The following is a 22,198-nucleotide window of genomic DNA, read 5'->3' as shown; positions in this document are numbered from 1 at the left end:
AATGAAAATGTTGTCATCATTAACTCACCCTCATGTTGTTTCAAACCCAACCCAGGCTCATTGGGAAAACCGTGTCTGTGGCAACATTTCGGCACAATTATATTACATTGCTTCTTTTCTTCATATATTACATTACTTCGTTTTGAGGTCATATTGTGGAACAGCGCAAAAAAAAAAAAAGTCTTTATTAATTGACAATCTGCCCCATAATCATAATTTTTGTGAAATGGATTAAGCGTTGCTGTAGGGGTGTGCGATCTGATGATTTATATCAGGATTGATCTTAAAGACATCCACGATCTACTTCTCAAGTGATTCGTGGAGATTGTGATCTTTTATGTCCTCGTAATAATGTTAAACTACAGCAATGACTGCCGATTAGACGGCTGTGTTTTGGAGTTTTGCTAAGAAGTCTTGGTTGAATAAAAGTGTAAAAGTGCTGTCATTTTTTTTTTTTTTGTGGATCACAAAAGGTGAAGCTTTGAATCATCACACAAATCTTTCCTATTCAAGAAAGATCGAACACACTCGAAGCTTCACGTGAGGATCAGACTGGACTTTTTGCTTTAAATTATATTCCTAAATCCTCCTCTGTAAAAAGGGTCTTAAATATAACTCCTTATACAGTGATGATGAACAACTGGATAGGCAGACTGATCTCATGAAATGGCGTATGTATGACACGCCAATTCGTATTTCCATTTTTGGCGTGCTATCAACACGCATAATCGCTTTTCAGCGTGTTTATCAACGCCGTTGACTTAACGTTACATTACTCTCTATATAAATATATATGACTTACCCCAACCCCGTCCCTAAACCTACCCGTCACTGGGGTTAATACCATCCTAGTAAAAAAATATCGCTCCCCATATGTAGATTTACATTTTGCTTCGTTTCGCTCGGACATTTAACGGCGTAGACATACACGCGGAATCACTCGGACATTTAAGGGCGTAGACATACACGCGGAAGATGACGGCGTGGACATACACGCGGATAGCTCAAAATGCGTATAGATAACACGCCACTTGACTTGAAAGTGGCGTGTATGTTTACGCAAAGTCATGATGTCATGTTGGGATAGGTCATCATGGGAATCCATTGCTCAAACAGTACAGGAATATTTTGGGGTTCCGAGACTTTCAGTATACTGTTTTTTTTTTTTTTTTTTTTTTTTTCAGTAGCCTATACCGTGATTGTGATGTCTTTGTTCGTCTGTATCAAGTAAAGAAAGACTATGTAATGCAAGGAATTCTAAAATGTTGATGACTTAAAATGCCCCCCCCCCCAAAAAAGTCTTCTGTTATAAATGTCTAGTGTCCTTGGAAGGACAAAGGAGATAAACAACAGGAAGCAACAATGACATCACAGAAAGGAAACGGCAGTCTCTAATTTTAATCAGACGTTACTTTCAGTGACTAATAAGAGTGTGTTCGAAATGTAAGGGAAGATTTCAGTGTGGTTAAGAGGTAATGCTTTCGCATAAAAATGAGTGCACATGTTCCGATTGACAATCATTTGTAATGTTATATCTCGCCGCTTTACCCTCTCGTGCCCTCCTGCACTCACCGGAGAGTAAAGGGGTACGATCTTTCAAACCGTACGAGGGGAAAAGCGAGGAAAAAGGAGTTTTTTTTTTGTAAATTTCCACATCACAGATGGATAGAATGACTCACTCTCTCACACACACACAGACATAAACACTCACACATACTTCAGTGACATTTTCACTCGCCTTTCTGCATTTAACATCCAGGTTTTATCATGCGTCCTCTTTTAGATCCGTCGTGAGAGAGCTTATCGGTAATATTAGCATTGCTTTTAATCAGAGATATCCACCAGTGAACTAATTGACTGACATTGACTACTAGGATCATTTGTCTGGCATTTTGGCAGAACAGACATGGTAGTTTCCCCATTTATGGTTTAATTATTTGTCTGGGTTTTCATTAAGTATTGTGCAAAATATGTAATTTGGTCAATTTAATTAGTACATTTCGATACATTTCTAGGGCTCATTTCATCGGCAAGATTATAAATTGTCTTTTGCTTAAACAAAAAAAATTAAGGACCAATATGTCTTTTTTTTTTTTTTTTTTTAATATAGTCATTTTTACATTTAAATGATAATTTTGTGTGTGTTTTGCATTACAATAATAAGGGAGAATGTGCTTATTTGTCATACAAAAGCTTAACATGTTTATAGCTAAAATAAAATACAAATATTAGATGGAAAAACTTAAGAAACTTAAATGGAGAAATAAACAAGTTTAGTATTACCTTAAATTACTAAAACTGAAACAAATTACTAATAAAATTAAATCTAAAAAGTCTAAATAGATTTTTTTTTTAACTAATAAAAATGGCAAAAGCACAGGCCTAACAAACGTACTAAAACTTAAGGTGAACTTAAAATAAAAAAATAGAGCCGCTAATTCAAAATATTAATAAATACTATAAAAGTACATAATTAATAACACTAGCATCTAAAAACAAAAAGCGCACACACACACACACCCCCTTTGGACCCAGTGCCCCAGACACCCAGCGGCACATGAAGGACGTGTGGTGTGAATCGCACCGACAGCTGCAGCTTAGAGAGGAATCACCAGCCCTCCGCTCGTTCAATTATGAAAAACACCTAGTTTTATGAGGAGTTACATTTGATTTGATTTTAATTAGCTGCTGATATTGAATGACTCTGGCATAGAGACAATCCCCTGGCCTGGCTCTCTAAGTGTAAGTACATTAGACGGTGCTGCTCCCACAGGACTTCCTCCCTCATTAATTCTAATCCCACAGACAGCATCATTTCTCTATTTCTTTCCACTAGAGGAGCCACATCTACGTAGTCTCTGTGGATAATAATTACAAATGGATGATCGTAATACCCGCTCATGTGGCTGCTGTGGTCTGCGTGCCACGACGTGTTTGGTAGATCCTGTCGTATCCTCTTTCATCTCAGAGATGCTCTTCAAAGGGACTTCACATCCCAGATGAACATTTTATTGTTTCAGTATATTTCACTGAAGCATAAGCCTGGTCTCAGATGTTTCTCCTAAAAGTCATACAAATTAATGAGTTGGTCTCATGCAGTAATCGTATACCCTTTCAAAAAAATAATAGTTAAATTTCATTTTGATAAAGGTACACTATGCAACTTTTTGCCCTCTAGTGATAAAGAAACAAAACTGCATGCATTTTGCGGAAGAACATTGTTTTGGTTGTGCTTCGGCTCTGCGTGATTGTGCAGATGAATATTATTATCCTACTGCTCATGAAACACTCTCTACTAGGCTTAAGAGAGAGAACAAGTTTAGATGGAAAGGATCTCAAGATGTTACAGCGCTACAAAAATAATGAAATGACACTTCAGAATAGAAAATGCTTTACAGTGAACTCTGTTAGAGGACAATTTATCTGTTCAATAAAATACCTTACTCACCTGTTGTGTAATGAAAACGCCATCATCTCTTTTATTACGAGCTTTGTCATGTTCTCTTTTGCCAGCAAATCCTAAAAAGTAATAAATCATGATTTCCCAAAAAAATAAAAAAATAAAAATGATAATAATAATAACCGAATCCGCATATTTTGATTTCTGAAGGATCATGTGATCATGTAATGCTGAAAATTCAGCTTTGATCGCATGAATATATTACATTTTAAACCGTATCATAATTATTTTCAATTGTAATAATATTTCATGATATTTACTGTATGTTTTTGCAGTATTTTTGATCAAATAAATGCAGCCTCGGTGCTCCATTATGTCAAACCTTTGGCTAATCCTGTGTTTCAAAAACATGGCAAATCACCAATTATTATCTGATAAAAATGGTATCATACATTTTGCTGCTTTAGCTGATGTATTTTTCAGGTCCTGCTAAAGCGTTGCCTTCACCCAAAAGCAACTGGCTCTTTTATCTGATAGGTGGGACTTTACTATATTGAGTGTTGTGGTTTCTCCCAGTCACTTCCTCCTGCTTTTACAGCATCTGTCTGAGCACAGTTTGAGACATTGTTGAGAAATACTAGAGGAGATTACTAGGGTTTTTTCCTACGTGAAGAACCTTAGAAGTCTTCATTTGCTCTCAACGTAATCTCACTACTATCTGGTGGGAAACAACTGAGATATTAAACGGTTTCTTGTCTTTCCTCCTGGTTATTTGTGAGTCAGAGGTTTGAGGTCTTCATGTAGATTGTGAGCGTTCACACGTACACGAGGCCGTTTCCTTCCTCTGGCTCAGTCTATTGATTTTAGTTGCTCTCTGGTCTTGAGACGTGCCCTCACCTCCTCACCCGTCCGCTCTCCTTCTCTGGTTAATTATTGAACGCGCCAGCTCAGGTTACCATATAAGGCTGACTGCTGGCTTTCACAGCATTACAGGGGAAGAACGGTTGGGTTAGTTTGAAAGGATACCTGGCTCGGGCTCCCGGACCACTGTGAGTGCAGGTGCCTTTTTGGATGACTTTTTAAATTTGGTTTTAATTTTGCTGCCTTGTCCTCTGGCTGTGTGTGTAACACTGTGAATGTTGTGGATTTCATACTGACAGGCCGCCTTGGTTTGGCCTAAGGTGTTGATGCTTGATTTCCCCATTGCTATGTCTGACATCATTGTGTAAAGCCGCAGATGAATGGAAAACACACAGCTGGATTTAGAGTATTACTGGGGTAGGATATGGCTAAAATAAAATAAAATAAAATTTGTTTTATATGTCACGATATATCGGCCACCATATCACTATCAGCCGATATATGATCATTTTTAATGTTATCGTTATTGGCCTGATACGAAAATTTGGCCGATATATTAAAGCCGAAAAAATAATGTATTATTTCCTTCAGCTGAGACGCTTCAGATGCGAACTGTTCACCATGGTGGTTTTGAATGGCTTGAAATATGATTGAAATCACTTCAAAAAAGGAAAATACAGTAATGTGCAACATGTGCAGATATATAACTCTGTTATATAGGCTACATAAAATTATAATGAGAACATTATAATTGTGTGCTTGGGACATGGCTTTTAATAGTGAGACTTTGGTTTTTATAATCAGGCTGTCAAAATGTATATACAAATTTGGATTTGGATTTAGATTTATCGGCCAAAATATCGGTTATTGGCTTTCAAATATAAAGAATTATCAGTATCGGCCAAAATGTTCATATCAGTGCATCCCTAGTTTTAATGGTAAGATCAATAAATGTATTTATTTATTGAAATTGCACTACCATTCAAAAAGTTGGTCTCCATAAGATTAAAATGAAATTAATAGTTTTATTCAGCAAGGAAGCATTAAATTGTTTAAAAGTGTAAAAGAGTGAAAACTGTGTAGAATGTTACAAAATAATTGCTTTTGAACTTTCTATTCATCAAAGAATCCTGAGAAATAAATATCACAGTTTCCACAAAATTATTCATTTAAAATAATCAGAAATGTTTCCTGAGCAGCAAATCAGCATATTAGAATGATTTCTGAAGGATCATGTGACACTGAAGATTGCATCACAGAAATAAATTACATTTAAAAAAATTTACATAGAAAACTGTTATTTTATATTATAATAATATTCCACAATAAGAAGTAAAATACAATAAAAACGTAGTAAAAATGTATTGAACATAAAAAATAATGATATATAATTTAACATTACAGTTCATGAAGACAATATTTCCCCGGATATGTTTACTACAATATTTAATGCCACATGGGGACTACTGTGAATATTTGATAATCAAAAATCATGTTTTGAAATTCACTTTAATGTTACTTTACCATTATGTTACTTAATGTTACGTAATGTTATACCGTTACGTTACCATTTATGCTACTGACATTTAAATCAAAACCAATATTATAAGAGACAAACATAAATGGCATTAAAATCATCACCAATGTTACATTTGTCTTCATATCCTAATAATTTGTTAACAAAAATGCATTCATTACTTCAATGAGCTCATTGTGTCTGCCTTAAATTAATACATTGTTTAAACTAATAGCCTACATTATTAGTTAACTGTGTGATTTGTATATGTACATTTCTGAAAATGCATAACTTGGACACAGTCACCTCTGATAACAGATCACTCTAAATTGTAAACATGCATTTTCTGCAAAGCTGCTTTGAAACAATATGTATTGTGAAAAGCGCTATACAAATAAATGTGAATTGAATTGAATCATGATTGTCTTTTATGACATATAAATTCAATTTGTTGCAAATATTAGCTAATCCCTAATTTGAATGATGTCCCATTCATGTGTCTTTCTCTCTCTCTTTCTCAGTGACAGTTACATTGTGCGCGTGAAAGCGGTGGTCATGACCCGAGATGACTCGAGTGGGGGATGGCTGGCACAGGAGGGGGGGGGCCTCAGCAGGGTGGGCGTCTGTAAGGTGATGCCCGCTGAGCTGACCGGACACAGCGACTTCCTCATCCATGGCGAGCGCCTCAAAGACAAGCAGGTGTGGCACCAATATTCATAGTCTTCCTCCCTAGGGGCTTCTGGGAAATCAAGCTGATTTACAACCTGGGGAGTTTTGCATGCTGGGTTCTTTTCCAAGACAAATCTGGTTACAAATCCATTTGTTATGTGATTTGCAAGACTTTTCTCAGACAATGACCTCTAGCAATGCAGCAGCAGCAGAAGGCTTGTGGGCTCAGTCTCAGATATGTCTCGCTTGTTTTGGCTGGCAGGTGATTTTGGAATGTTTCGTGAGGAAGGATCTGATCTACACGAAGGCCACGCCCACATTTCACCACTGGAAGGTCGAAAACAAAAAATGCGGCTTGACGTTCCAGAGCCCCGCCGATGCCCGTGCCTTCGACAGAGGTGTGCGGAAAGCCTTGGAGGACATAACGGAGGGTGAGAACATTGAAAGTAGAAAAACACTTGCATGTTTCCAGACTTAAAAATGCAAAAAAAGTTGCGTACATATTGGAAATAAAATGCTATGCACTCACGAATGAGGAAGACTCTAGGCATATAAGAGGGGTCTCCCCTCATGGTGGCAGCCATGTTGAGATCACATGATCTGCTGACTACTCGCTTTATCTTAGTTTCACCCTTATTATTAGACGCTTTCTTTTCTTGGGTGACAACTACATCAATGAATAGGGTATATCCGCAATTGCATCAATTAAAAAAAAAGTGTGTGTGTGATGCTGCATCCACACCAGTAGGTGTCAGTAGGAAAGTCTAAGACCACTGTTGTATTAGCTAGAAAAAACAACAAAAAAGCATTGCTTATTCAAAACATCAAAACATGAATATTTATTAAAGTCCCCCTTTAGTCAATTTGATAAACGAAATGACATTTCAATGTTTTTCCTTGAAAAATAAATAATTCATGCCTTAAAATAGCTTGAATGTAACTCTACACCCTTGCCTCATTAAGTACACGCGGTTCTATGAATATGCAAATGAGCCCCGCCTCCACTCACTCACAGCAGCTCAGAGATCCACTCGTTGACGATCACACGTTGACCTGATTGGTCAACAAGGTAGTTTGTGACGTCAGAAACACCAGAGATTTCAAAGCGTGTTTTTGAGACTGTCTTTGGTTCACTGCCGTTTTAAAGAGAAAATACTCTGCAATGGTGTTGACTTATGATTAAAGACAAAACATGTGTAAATTCATATCAAAAACACCACATAGACATAGTTTATATACCTCATAGTTTATATAAACAACATTAAAAGCTTGATTTTCACCACAGGGGGGACTTTAAAAGAAACAGAAGTTTAAACCGTGCACCACTTTTACTATTTCAGAAGCATATTGTGTTTTTTTTTTAGAACAACAGAAACAAATACTTAAGCATATTCTTAAATGTGCTGCAAGACTTTGAATAAACTACAACCATCTGCGTTAAAGAAAAATAGGCTAAACGCGTCAGTGATACGCTCTAGGACTTCTGGCTGGAGTTGTGTTTCATCCATCAGTCAATCTTTCACTGTCGTCTCGTCAGTTTCTTTCTCTCTCCAACCTCAAACACCACCATTAACCGACAGGATATGTGAAGGTCTGTCGGCTCATGTCTCCTGTTTGTGTGTTTTATTTTAGGTTCCACAACTTCCTCTTCAACACTTCAAAATGAGGCTGAACTTGGAGATGATGATGTGTTCACAGTAAGAGCCTTTGTTGTATAATGATTATTTAAAAGGTCATGAAACCCTAACACATTTTTTGTGATGTTAACAGATCTGTTGCACACCAATGAAAACCACAATAGCACTCATTATGTTTATTATTAAGGGAAAGGTGGTTATTTTTTCATTTATTGGAGCCATTTCGTTCTTTCGGTTTGAAAAGCAAAGTGGAACCAGCCTCATGAAAAGTGGAGTGGTGATTGGCTGCAAGTGCGCGTCTATGTCTTGAGTTTCTGAGCTTTTTGCCGCATTATTCATGAGAATTAACTCTTTTAATCCAATCACAGTGTTGTATTATGCACGAGATCGCATTACAGCGGAGAATTCAAATGTCACAGAAGACCGTTTGAGCGCTGCGTTCGGAGGTCGAACACGTCTCATAGGTGTATCTTCCCTCAGTACAGTAACACAAGTGTGGAGCTGGAGTTTGACTACCAACACGTGAAACATATGAGTGTTCATGAGAGCGGTTTCTTTAACAACACTCACAACGTGGATCACGATTCATATCCAGAGCAAGCATGTATCGGACATAATTCATATACTCCAAACATGAACCAGCACCGTGTATGCACACATTTTTCATCCCGTCTTCTTCAAATCAAATATATATATGTGCAAATAAGGACACTGATACAGCGGTACGTCTGATCATGAACGCGATGACACTAGGAATTATTCTGATACACAGAAGACAATGATGTAGACTAAAACTTAAAAGAAGAATGGGCAAAAAAGCAACTATGCCTTTATTATTTCTTTTAAACTGATGTGTGTCATTGGTTCTAAGATCGTGCCCGTATTCGTAATGAAAATATTATTAGACCTGTTAAATGTTCTTCCTTATTTTTCTGCAAGTTTAATGCTGATTTGTTGAAATTATTATTATTATTTTTTTAATCAAAACGTATTTGATTTGTTGATGATAGTAGAAGTCTCGTTGTAATAGGGTTTTCATGACACTTATTACTGTATTATTACTTTATCATATTCCTATTATCATAATGTGTCAAGACATTTTTAATAAATGTTTAATAAATTCAATGTTTTAATAAATGTTGGATGATTCCCATTATTCTAGTTAGATCCTCATTTCAGTAATCGTTTCTTTTAAATACTACAAAACAATAAAGAGCGTATACTACATAGAATAAAGAGAGTAACGAATATGAATGTTAGTGGTAAATACTTCAATAATATACTCAATTTAAATCATACATTATTTAAATGTATTTAACAACTTAAATATGATATAATAACAAATATTTTTTTCTGCATTACAGTAATGAGATTGAGATTTATTGCATAACTTTAATAAGGTTTTGGGGCAAAAGTGTTAAATGTGAAAAATTATTTTCAGGCTTCCTTCTCTTTCAGCTAAATAACATTTTGTATTTCTTTCTTCTGATTTTGGAGTGAAATATTACAAAGCCCCTTATAAGACATTCAGAAGAAAAAAAAATATTTATATATTGCAAAAAACTTTATATATTTATTCCATTATTTAAATTTTTTTGTTAAATTGTGGACATTGTATTAATGTGTTTCCTTGCTTTAATTTAGCTGCATATACGATTGAACAAAATTGAGCGAGCAAATAGTACAGCTAAAACGAGGGAACAAATGAATGTGTGGGAATGAACTCTTAGCTCGTGGTGTTTTCTTCACCTCATGTCATGTGTGATCCAGACATGTTCTTGACATGCTTTCCTCATCCAAACGCATCAGCGTGTTGTTTCACGCCATTGTCCACTAAGGACATATATTTGTTTTTAAAAAGTAATATTCAGTAGCTTCCTCTTCCCTTCAGCTTGTGTGTGTGTGTGTGTGTGTGTGTGTGTGTGTGTTTTGTGTCCCAGAAAAGGCCTTGTGATATTTTTTCCCACTGTGGAAGAGACGGGCCTTTGTTTTGTGAGATGGTGGACGTGATAGCGGCGCAGGCCGGTTTCCTGTGGCGATTTCTGTTCCGACGCTTGCCTTTTGCCCACTTACTGTCACAGTCACAGGAGACCAGGAGCAGCAGGCGGGGTCAGGAGAAGACTTCCTGCTCTCCCCAGTAAAACTATCATTAGCAGCTGCTTCCTAGCTAACTGCCATCCTGATTTACTGTCGCCCTGGGTGGAGGGAGGGGGGGGCACGCACAGGGGAAGCCTCATGGCTCCTCTTTCACTCGCTGTCTGTCTCGCTTTCAGGCCAAAAGGGTAGACTGCTAAGCCAAGGACCCCGAGCTTGAAAGGAAACTTAATCCAACGCTTCTTTCCGTCCTGGAATTTATGCTCTTCTTGTGCGCGTCGGAAAGCAGAACCAGATTTACTGCCGTGCGCCAGTTCCTTTTTAAAAAACCTACCTGTTTTGCAGGACACACACATTCTGCGGCCGTCGGAAGCGAGTGGACTCGCACTTCCACGTGAGGTCGTTGGCGCAGTCGTTGGGTTGGGGGGCTGGTGTTGATGACCTTTCCATATATTGCCGTGCGAGGCAAGTGGCCGCAGACAGCAGAAATGCGGGTCTGGATTTACAGCTCGGGGCGATTATGTCGAGGGGAGTTGTTCCTCTGCTGGGATGCACATTCCTCCTGATGGTTCCTCGTGAGCTAACCTATACTTAACCTCAGCTCGTTTTAGCTCATTCAGATCAGGGAATGGACTCGCGTCTCTGAATGCTGGGCATTTAGCAGGGTGTGTCTTCCGTGTGCTCTGAGACGCATGGTTTTGAGATGCTTGTGCTCACAGCACGTCAGTCTAGAACTGATCAGAAATGACATTTTTACCTAATGCATATTTGCTCTGAAATGGAGTCAGTTCAACCAAACTGCCAATGTAACAAAGCAGATTCAAAACTTTTGAAGAAGTAAATTGTAGTAATTTTTTTTTTTTTTTCAATACATGAACTAAAGAAAGAATATGTAATTATTTGTATTTATTTATGCACATATTTAACAATACACACAAATATTATACACAGCATTACATATACATATATAATACTGCAGAAAAATGATTGCATTGTTGATTCATTTTATTTCACCAGATAAACAACAGTATCTTTTGAAAATTGGATATATTAAGCAGGATTAGATGGAAAACATTTTGGAAGTTGCAACCTTTTTTTTTTACACTATCATGGTGAATGGCTCCAAATAAAATATTTTTAAACATTCTTTTCAAATTTTTTTTAGCAAATCTCAGTAGTAAAATTTGTAATATTGAGTTAGTACATATAAAACCAAACCAACACATTTTCACCTGTGAAAGGTTATCCCAATGTTGTGGCATCATTGATTCTCACTGTGAGTTATGACATGCTGACTGTTCCAAGATGGCGGCGCGTCGACGTGTCTGGAGTGGTCGGATGTGGCATCTACGTATGCTCATATGGGCAAAAACTCTTCTACTCCCTGTCAAACATTTTACAGTTAAACATTCACTAGATTGGGGTTGGCATCATGCTAGTAACCTGCCAAAACATGCTAGCAACACTTTGTTACATGCTACCAATGCCTCATGCTAAAATGTAAATTACCTTTTGAACACTTTTGAATTAAAATACTATTTAAATGAAAAAAAATTATAATACTTGCCTTTCCAGGTCACCACATACATTGAACTGATTGGCAAAGTAGAGAGCACAAAGTGCTCCAAAGGTCATAATGCATCACCCTACATCATGACAAAATTGTCATAATGTCTACGATGAGTCATCAGTCATGAAGGGAAATTAGTATTTTTGATTGACAGCTGCGCAACTACCACTTTGACGCTTCAAAATATTCATAAAGAGATTGTAAAACTAATCCATATGAAACTAATCCATAAATTCAGTCTTTTCATCATATAAAGCGATTGTGTCTCTTCAGAAAATTTGGACTAAACCGCTGAATTTATATGGATTAGTTTTACGAGAGGGTCAACGGAGGGGCAGAAAGCTCTCAGATTTCGTCAAAAAGATCTTCATTTGTGTTGTGAAGATGAATTAAAGTCTTACAGGTTTTAAACGACATGAGGGATGACAGAATTGTAATTTTTGGGTGAACTATCCGGTAAAACTATTGCATTCATATAAGAAGCGAACCGTACCGGAGTTCACATGAACCATCCCCCAGACCACCATTTTTCGTTGGATTCGGGTTCAGTTCGTGAATGCACACCCGAGTTCGAAGAACAGCGTTCACATCATCCAAACAAAGTAAACTAATGTCAATCGAACATGGATGTGTGCCAAAAGTGCACTCGGTAAACTTCATAAAAACTATATAGACATATTTAACAAAGCTAATAAAAATGTTAAGAAACAATAGGAAATTGTTATACTTAAAATGAAACCAGACAATATTAATTCAAAATATTAACAAAAACTAGAATAGTATATCAATGATACTAAAGTAATAGTGTAGTCACATGCACTATTTTAGTTGAACAATCCAATTATTTCTAATTTGAGCTTTTCCTTGTTTCAGGTGTGTATTTGACTTGCATATTGCATGAATACACTCTTAACTTTATACTTAAATAGAGTATGGTGGGGTTTCTGACAATTTGGGCTGTGTAGTGTGTGTGTTGGGAGGAAATATATAAATGACAAAAAACAACTTCCTGTGCAGCAGTCGAGCAGGATAAGGCTTTGCTGTATAGAGCGCTCACAGCCAGGGCCCTGGAGGATGCTCAGAGGAAGTGGGATGTGGAAGACTAACATTTCTGGGAAGAGGGGGAAAAAAAATGAGGTGGAAAGAATCAATGCTTCTTTATGCAAGAGGTAGAGAACCTTTATTCTGTTATCCTCTCCGGTCCTTAGCAGGATTGGGCATCTGCATGTGGAGTGTGTGTACGTAAAGGCTCTCAGCACTAATCATAGCAGTGGAAAAGGTACCGGTGCCCTTCCAAGACTCAAGGTGGCTGATTACAGGCAATTTGACTTGGAACTCAATTAGTTCCAGCACATTTTTCACTCCCTGGATTGTCTTAATGAGAAATTATAGCTGAAAACCTTGTTGTCAGTGGTTTGGAGTTCTATACAGAATATAAAACACTTTCCAGATAGCATCAATCATGCACGTTGAGCACACGCTGACCGCACACACGTTTAGCGATGGCGGGCATTTGGTGCGATCAAATCTGATTGCTTGCGGTTGACCTGAGCAGCGGGAAAGCTTTTGATGCACAGCAAATCCAACTATGCTCAGATCTACAATGTTAACTGCTAACCTGTAACGCATGCAGCTCCTCAAAACATGTTCCTCTGGCCAGGTCAACTGCTGTTAGAAGAGTCTGACTCTAAAGCCCAAGTCCTCTTCAGTTTCGATGCAAATACATGGCCTCGAGTCATCCTTGTCCAGTATTGCGATATTTCTCTCCAGGAGTTATGACCGATTAAAATGTCTTTGTACTCGTTTCCATCACACACGCGTTCATCAGCTCAGGCACCTTTTGTTGTTGTGGTGTCCAGTAGTTTATTGTTTATTTTGTTTTCTCATCTGTTTCCATTTTGACGGCCCGAACCAGTGTTGAACACCTTCTGGACAAACACATTGGTGCGAAATATGTTGGACTTAAAAGTCAAGCAAGAACCGAATAAATCCCTTTGACTTACCCGAGCCATCTAGAGACCAGAAAATGTAGAGAACAGAATAACAGACAATCCTGTTCCTGGGGATCTACCTTCCTGCTAAGTTCAGCTCCTACCATGATCAAAAAACCAGCTAATTAATATCTTCAGGAGCACTTGATAATTACAGACAGGTTTGTTGGATGAGGGTTGGATCTGAACTCTGCAGATGGAACAGGAACAGGATTGGGCCCCACTGTCTAGTACTTCGTATCCTAGTATCCGGATAGCAACATGCTAAAAACACTCAGAAAACATTAGCAACCATCTTGCAACACCCAGGTAACCTGAAACAAAATTCTAGCATAATTTGAGCAAATTTTACAAGAAAAAAACAAGTTTTTGTCAATACTGTCTCAATGCAAACAACTTTGTTGTTGCTTATGTAGTTGGTCCTTCCCACATGTTTTTAAAGGCTTGCATTATTGTTTCTGACCCCTGTACTCAGTTGTGGTCCATGTATGGGCCTGGTTTTGACCTCTGCTTCTATTTTCTTGCGCTCTTTATGCTGGTTCTCTCTCAGTAGGTCCTATGGGGCCACATTAAGCTATGTCCGGTTATAGCCAGTTTATTGCTCAGACAGTTTGGATTGGTCTGGTGTGGTTTCGTGCCACAGGGTGGCCAGCCTCAGACTTAATAAAGGAGGGCCCATTTGTGAAATTACCCAAAAGACTTCAGTTCCCCTTCAGTTTTGCTCCCCCCTCATTATCTTTCCGCCCTCCCCCACCGCGCCACTGATTGCGCGTCATTAATGGGCCGGCATCGGCTCTGCTGCTGGGAAGGTATGCCTTTGAGTCAGAGTTGGGCCACATGTGCCTTTGAACTCTCTTGTTATCTGCGCTACGCCACACACTTTAGAGCTTTTCGATAAGACGGTTGATTTTGTGGTGGGGGTTAGAGATTTAGTTTAGTGCGCCATTTTTTTTTCTTTTTTTTTTTTTCTGTTTTGTTCTTCGTTTCTGTTCAAAAATCTAGTGAGCTTCCTATGTAGGCAACATATTAGACGTATTTTTGTCATGAAAACTGTTCTAAAAATTAGGCTGCATGATTATGTTGCCTACTAAGGCAAAATTTTTATGCTGCATTTCACAGGCAAAAAGTTAAGTCCAAGATGACAGACGAAGCAAACAAAATGTCTTGCAAAATATGTATTTTATGCTTATAGTGTTGTAATATCTTTGCAACATGCTGACATCAAACTAGTGGAATAAATGAACTAAAGCCTACAATATGCTTGATTTTGAAATCAAAGAACAAACTGGTGTAACGATAAACAATAAACTGGTATAATCTTGAACAAAAAAACAGCCAAAACGAATTTTGTCAGGAGTTTGTTTTAGGAGTTCGAAACAGTTTGCCAAAGCAAGAAAAGTTTGTCTAAAAAGATTGTTTCAGCGGGTAAACGCTTCCTTCTTTGGCGCTCCATATTCATCTAAACGCCGCTCTCTGCATCCGGATGTTCGCTAACAGTATACTATAGCTCAGGTATTTTGAACTTCTTTTTGCACGTTCTAGAGCGTTCACTTCTTAAGTCGAAAGTATTTGTTGGCGGGCATTTGGTGCGATCAAATCTGATTGCTTGCGGTTGACCTGAGCAGCGGGAAAGCTTTTGATGCACTGCAAATCCAACTATGCTCAGATCTACAATGTTAAAGCAGCGCTATGCAGTTTCGGGAATTTCTTCGCTTTTTGCTCGCAGGTTTCTCTATGGAGCTCCCCCTACAGCTTCGGAATAGATATTTGACAACACTGTCGAAGAACTCGTTGGCGACTCTCAGATACCAGAGGCTAGTAGATCAACGACATCAAAGCAGATGGGACATTCTTTAAAACGTCTTCTTCATTCGGGTTCGAACAGCGTGAGGGAGCGCAATAATGACAGAATTTTAGCAGATTTTTTTGCAATTCGTTACATCGCAAGACCTGATATCACGCGATACTTCCTTACTTCCCGCCGGCCCAAAGTTGCAAGGGTGGTTGTTCGGCTCACAGGCGCTTGTGGGGTGCGAGACGACCACCATTCAACCCGAAAAAAGTCATTTAACTATTCCAATGACTCCGAAACTGTTTGGTTAAGGTAAAAAAGTTACTTAGTTCACCTAGAGCGTTCTAAATCAATCACTTCTTAAGTCGAAAGTAATTTGGTGAAAGTACTTCTTAAGTTTTTGTGGCCACACGGACTCAAGTGCAAAACAACAGTGCATGTGCAACTGATTAAGAGCTCAGAACAAGGTACACTACGTAGTCCGCTCTCAGGGTCAATGGTGTGTTTTTTGAAAGATTGCACTTAATTGTGAGCGAGACAGAGCAGAACGTGGAAAATGTAGTGTAGTCGGATCTTTAGGATGCTGCTGTCATATATGAAACTAAGATATCATTCTAATTTGACTAGGAATTAGGCTTAAAAGATTTAAAAGTAATCTTATGCTGTTGGAGAGTGTTGTTATATTAACCACAGCAGTGCTCGGTGCAGTAAATCATTAACTAGATTAACGATCGGTCAATCAACAAATTAAACTCGCTCATACTGTCAACAGTTACTAAAACTTCATTCAAATTTGACAGATAATACATTTTCTTGTCCCTAATAATCAACATAATGCAGGGGAAACTGCAGCAGTGCTAAACTTGCATCACACAATTACAACACACGATCAATGTACGAATCAAACATACATTTTGACTGTTGACAATTTGTTTTCCGTGCATAATTTTATTATATCCATGTACATATATGTGGTTACACTACAGTCAAATCATATAAAACAGTGAACCGAATCACTCCTGAACTCTGTTCTGTCTTGCCTGCAGTCGAGACCGTGACGTGAGCTCCACTGACAGTCCCTCCTATTGGTTGTTGCTCGCGAAATTCGCTTCTCATTTGCATAAAGTTGAAATTTCTGAACTTTGGCCGCGCGTCTTTAGACACGCCCACATTTTGTCGCCGAAAGTCGCTGCATGTCGCTGCGTGTCGCTGGCGGTGTGAACGGGGCTTTAGAAGACAGTAGACAGCGAGGCAGCTCAATAGTTTTTATATCTCTGTCGGCCTGATACTGCTTGAGTGCTTTTGAGCGGTGTGTTTTAGAACGGCAGTGTAAACATGAAGGTCTGTGTTTTTAATTATCTCCAGCAGTCCGGCCCCAGCTATCCTCCTAAACGTATTTTTAAATCATGTCGGCTCAGGCTGTCTTGGCAGTGATTTGAGGGACGCCTGTATTATTTTTGGCCAGCAGTTCTGAGGTCTTTGTATGAACACGAAGGGGAAACCAAGGCCCGGCCAGGCTGGACTAAGACAGAGAGAGAGAGAGAGAGAGAGAGAGAGAGAGAGAGAGTTTTGACCAGGGTGTAAGGGCACGGCCAGCCACCGGAGACTCCTTGTTCCTCTCGCCCAGCTGGAGTTTAGTCTCAAACATAGAAAAACTCGGCATTATCTGATCCCAGTGACTCTACAGACCCCATGAATGGCTTGATGAACACAGTTTTCTTTCCTGCGTTGACATATTTCCTAAAAATCGAGAGAGTTTAGGCGAGACATATCGAAGAGTACATTGCTTTTTTTGATGACCTGTAGAGTTTAGTTTCGTTACAGCCCTGAAATGATGCTATTGCTAGAGATAACTTGTTTTTTATTGTTTATAATTTTTTTCAACAAAAACCTAAACATAGACCATTAAAAAGACATTCAAATAAAAGCACACTGATGGACTTACCATCTGTCCAGGATGTTTCCCTGCCTACATCCCTCCAGCATCTCTGCACCTCCTCATAGCGGTTTGGAAAATGGATGAATGCAAAATGAAATAAAACCTCTCTCACTTTCAGCTGCTTCTGTTAGGGGTTGCATACTTGTTTGCTTATTTTCTTATCATTCTCATAATTATTTGCCATATTTTATATAAAAAATATATCTTTTGCTTTCAGCTACTCCGTTATGTGTCGGATATTCCTCATTTTATTTGGCATATATATTTTTGAAATAAAAATAATTCAAAATTACAGTTTATTTAAATTTTTTTTTTTTTTAATTATTATAATTGTTTAACCGATCTCATTTTGAGAATTTGCAGGCTATGTATAATTTCCAATGAAGTAGGTTTTACTTTCTAGTAGGGCTTTTCATTAGAGTCTGCATACATCCACGATATATAGTTCTTCTAACCACATATATCTTTTTAAAGCTCGGTGTGTGCGTGCGTGCGTGCGTGCGTGCGTGTGTGTGCGTGCGTGCGTGCGTGTGTGTGTGCTCGCACTCCACCTGGCAGGTGGTTGTTGAAGGCATCCGGTTCAGCCAAAGGAAGGATCACGTCCAGACTCTCAGCCACTAATCACTTCCCATCCGCCCTGTCTGTCGTTCTGCCTGTCTGTCTGTCTGTCTGCCTGTCTGTCTGTCTGCCTGTCTGTCTGTCTGTCGTTCTGTCTGTCTGTCGTTCTGTCTGCCTGTCCGTCCGTCCGTCTGTCTGTCTGTCTATTCAGCCCACCTCCGCTGGCAGCTGTCTGTCTGCACCATTCTAATGTTTTGTGTTGAACGACCAGGCTGGAAACTTTTCACTGGAGCTCACCCAGACAAAGAGATCCAGTCCTGCATTTCTGTTCATACGTTCGTAGACGTGTGGCCGCTTCCATTGACCTCTACTGACAGGCTGTTTCAGAGTTTCAGTTCACTCCAACGATTGAGCGAATCTACACTCCTTTTCCCTTTGCTCCACCACTCATTTTGCAAAGCTAGATGTTCATAGCTTCCTTTTCATTTGGTAAAACATTATCATTCATTACATGTAAAATACGTTGTACATTAGATACAGTGGTGCACTTCAGAATTACGTTGTTTTTTTTTTCGCAACAAAAAGAGAATAGCTTGATTTTGGTACATAGAACAAGCACTGAGGTGTTCTGTAGGCCAGAGCTGATGGTTTTGTGTGTGATGGCCTATATCCCAGCATGCTGGAATAATTTTGAGTCCCTCTAATAACAGGGAGACTTCAGAGGTTTTTACAGATCCTGCGGCCTGAGGCCTGATTTTTTGGTTTAATTGCACACTGAAGTTGAGCCACGTCACGTCGGATTGACTGCACTGACGTGTGCATGTGTGTTTATGTGCAGTGTATGACCGTATGTGTGGTGTATTAATGTTTAGCTGTGAATCAATGCCACTTGCCCATGATGTCATGGAAAACTGCATTTACTCTGCAAAACACCTGTCTATGATCAGGATTGTTTTCTTGTCTTTTTGACAAGACTGACCGCAGTTTCCTGGACAGTACGTGTACTGTGTTCAGCTCTTGTTTCTCAGGAGATGATGGTTTTTCATTTTCAAATGTCTTGAGTCTGAACTTGTCTTTTTTGTTGTTGTTCTTCAGACTGCCACCGACAGCTCCTCAAACTCATCTCAGAAGAAGGAGCACGCTACACAACTAGTGGCCACCTCCACCTTCTACGAGCCTCACCCGCATCGCTGCATTCTGCAGTACCGACCGCCCGAGCGCTACAGCCTGGATCAGGTGCGTCACGCGGAGTCATAGCTACAAACTGGAGCCTAGTAAATATTTGCATGAAAGAATGAATATTACTAATACTGTACATCACGACTAAAATACACTGCCGTTCAAAAGTTTGGTGTCTGTAAATTGTTGATTCAGCATGCATTAACCATCAAAAGTGTCAGTAAATAGATTTATATTGTTACAAAATAATTCTATTTCAAATAAATGCTGTTTTCTTAGTCAACAAAGAATCCTGAATAAAAATATAAGGGTTTCCACAAAAATATTAAGCATCACAACTGTTTTCAACATTGATAATAATCTGAAATGTTTCTTGAGCAGCAAATCATTACATTAGAATGATTTCTGAAGGATTACGTGACTGAAGACTGGAGTAATGATGCTGAAAATTCAGCTGTGATCACTGGAATACATTCAATTTTACAATACATTCAAAAAAATGAAATCAAATGTCACAATATTACTGTTATTTTTAATCAAATAAATGCAGCCTTGGTGAGCTTAAGAGACTTCCTTCAAACACACAAAGAATCTTGCTGACCCCAAAGTTTCGAACGATAGTGTGTATGTATATATATATTATTGTAATTTTATTATGTAATTATAAAATGTCATCTTTTTTCCATACAAAATTCAACAATTCTGCTAATTAAAAAAGATGACTCGCATTCACAACTCATCAATATCTCACTTCAATTTGAATGTATGATCACAGGGGCAGAGTCATCTCTTTTATGCGTTTGTATTCTTCTTTGCCTTTTAGAAGTTCTCCAGGAACCCCTTCCCCTTCGAGGATGAGGAGATCGTCCGAATCAACCCCCGGGAGCGCTGGCTGATCACAGGCTACGAGGACTACCGATACGCCTCCGTGCCGGACAAGTTCATCCAGCCCGAGGACTCGGACTCGTACGTTCAGATCGCCAAGAGCGAACCCTTAAAGCACGACTACAACTACCCCTACGTGCCCAGCTCCGACTTCAGCCAGTGCGACCTCAAGAGCCACTGCGACGGTGAAGTGGTGGCCACCCAGCCTCGGGTGTTCAAGCTCAAGGGCAAGCGGAGGAAAGAGGACGGAGAGCGGTCGCGCTGCGTCTACTGCCGGGACATGTTCAACCACGAGGAGAACCGACGCGGGCAGTGCCACGACGCGCCCGACCCCATTCGGACCTGCGTCCACCGGGTGAGCTTCATGTGGTGCGCCGACAGCATGCTCTACCACTGCATGTCCGACCCGGAAGGAGACTACTCGGACCCGTGCTCGTGCGACACCAGCGAGGAACGTTTCTGCCTTCGCTGGACGGCCCTGCTGGGCTTGTCGATGCTGGCGCCCTGTTTGTGCTGCTACCCGCCGCTGCACATGTGCCACCGCTGCGGCGTGGCCTGCGGTTGCTGCGGAGGAAAGCACAAGGCCGTCGGATGAGAACCCCCTGCCCGTCCCGAACAATCCCTAAACACACGCCCCTCGGAACGCTAGCACTGAGGAGGGCAGGAGCGGACAAAACCGACACGGCCCGGTTGGAGCTTTTACCGCTTTTACTTCACGGTCTCTCCTGGTTCCAGAAAACAATTGGTGCATTTAACTGGCTTGAAAAACATTCTCTTCTCTTTTGGTTTGATTTTATAAATATGAATATATATATATGTATATGTTCTTTTCTTTCCCTTTTGTTGTGGATGTTTCTCTCAGTTCCGTGTGAAAGAAATGGCTCTTTTGTCAGGTGGCTCCTGGAGCCTTCAATTTCATGCATTACTTATGCAGGTACTTTATATTTTTTACACTGATTTGACTTTTCAAGAACTTGAATAGCTTGTTTCGGTTTTTGCGTTCGTGGCCAGCAAAGGGAGGAATTAGCTGTTTACTCTTCCTGAACAGGTCCTTACATAAACTGGCATTTGTATCCCGAGCCCTTTAACCCATTCAGAACAATAACAATGAGATTAGCTCGAGACACTAAACCTGTAGTTGGAAGCGTCCATTTGTAGTGCGTCTGTGGGAGAGCGTGTGTCGATGCCTGCGTGCGTGTTGTAAAGGAATGATAACATTGTATCACAGCATAGTATTGTTGTTATTATATTTAAGCCAAATTTACATAAGCTGCATCCAGAGTATATGTAAATACTGTATACTCATATGTATATGTTTCAAATCGAATTATTGTAATCACCTTCGACAGCCACAGCTGTGCTTCAGATAACGGACATTTTCCTTGTAGAGTTGACTTATTTTGGATGCGAGGGTGGCTCTTGAGTTGATGCATATTTGATATCCAAAGATTATTTTTGTCATATTTATTTTTTCGCGGTCAATTGAATCACCAGCCAAAGGGAGAAAAAAAATAAATAGAGAGAAATTATCGGTCCGTGGGCAAAAAAGCACAGCCGTGATGGGAAAGAGGAGTTTCTAGCGAGCCCACACCACTTAAATGGCAAAAAAAAATCATTCTTTTAATAAAAATGTTTATCTAAATATCCTCACAACAAATTACTTGATTTACTTGAGAAGCAAAATTGTGAAAAATAAGGCTTTTTTGGAGAATGAATCTGAATTTTACCACCTTTTTTTTAAATTTAAGATTTTAAAAATAAACCTCACAGTTTTTTTAGATTTATGCTTAAAACAAGAAAGAAAAACTTTTCCAATGGGATAGGAAAAATAATGGAAAACAAGTCAATACAAAATAAGCCCAAAGCATACCTCAGCCGTTCCTGTTGCACGTACAACACGCATGTTTCAGTGACTTGAGCGCTTGAAAACAAAGTCCACTAGATCTTTCCGCGCTCGTGGCCAAAGGAGTAAACTCTGAAAGGCAGAAGACGGAGCAAAACGCGGAAAATGAAGTATACCCGGGCCTTTATGCAATTTTGCTTCTCATGTCATTTTTTTGTTTTAGGACTGTTTTGATATTTTACTGGAATACAAGATAAAAATATC

The 22,198-nt window shown here is 39.2% G+C and overlaps 1 protein-coding gene across 1 annotated transcript in view; it reads left to right on the top strand.

Annotated features, from left to right (window-relative positions):
* The window catches only part of spred2b (sprouty related EVH1 domain containing 2b), a 36,364-nt gene extending 15,453 nt beyond the window's left edge, over positions 1 to 20,911 (top strand). The window contains exons 2-6 of the mRNA XM_084391158.1: positions 6,299 to 6,476; positions 6,709 to 6,877; positions 8,079 to 8,143; positions 19,123 to 19,263; positions 20,030 to 20,911. Coding sequence (XP_084247284.1) covers positions 6,299 to 6,476; positions 6,709 to 6,877; positions 8,079 to 8,143; positions 19,123 to 19,263; positions 20,030 to 20,686 — 1,210 coding nt within the window. The 3' untranslated portion in view covers positions 20,687 to 20,911. The remainder of the gene's footprint in view (positions 1 to 6,298; positions 6,477 to 6,708; positions 6,878 to 8,078; positions 8,144 to 19,122; positions 19,264 to 20,029) is intronic.
* The last annotated feature ends 1,287 nt before the right edge of the window (positions 20,912 to 22,198 follow it).

This window comes from Rutilus rutilus (assembly GCF_951802725.1).
Source record: "Rutilus rutilus genome assembly, chromosome: 20".
Taxonomy (NCBI): Eukaryota; Metazoa; Chordata; class Actinopteri; order Cypriniformes; family Leuciscidae; genus Rutilus; species Rutilus rutilus.
Note: the sequence above shows the minus strand (reverse complement) of the source record. Positions and strands in the feature narration are given on the sequence as shown.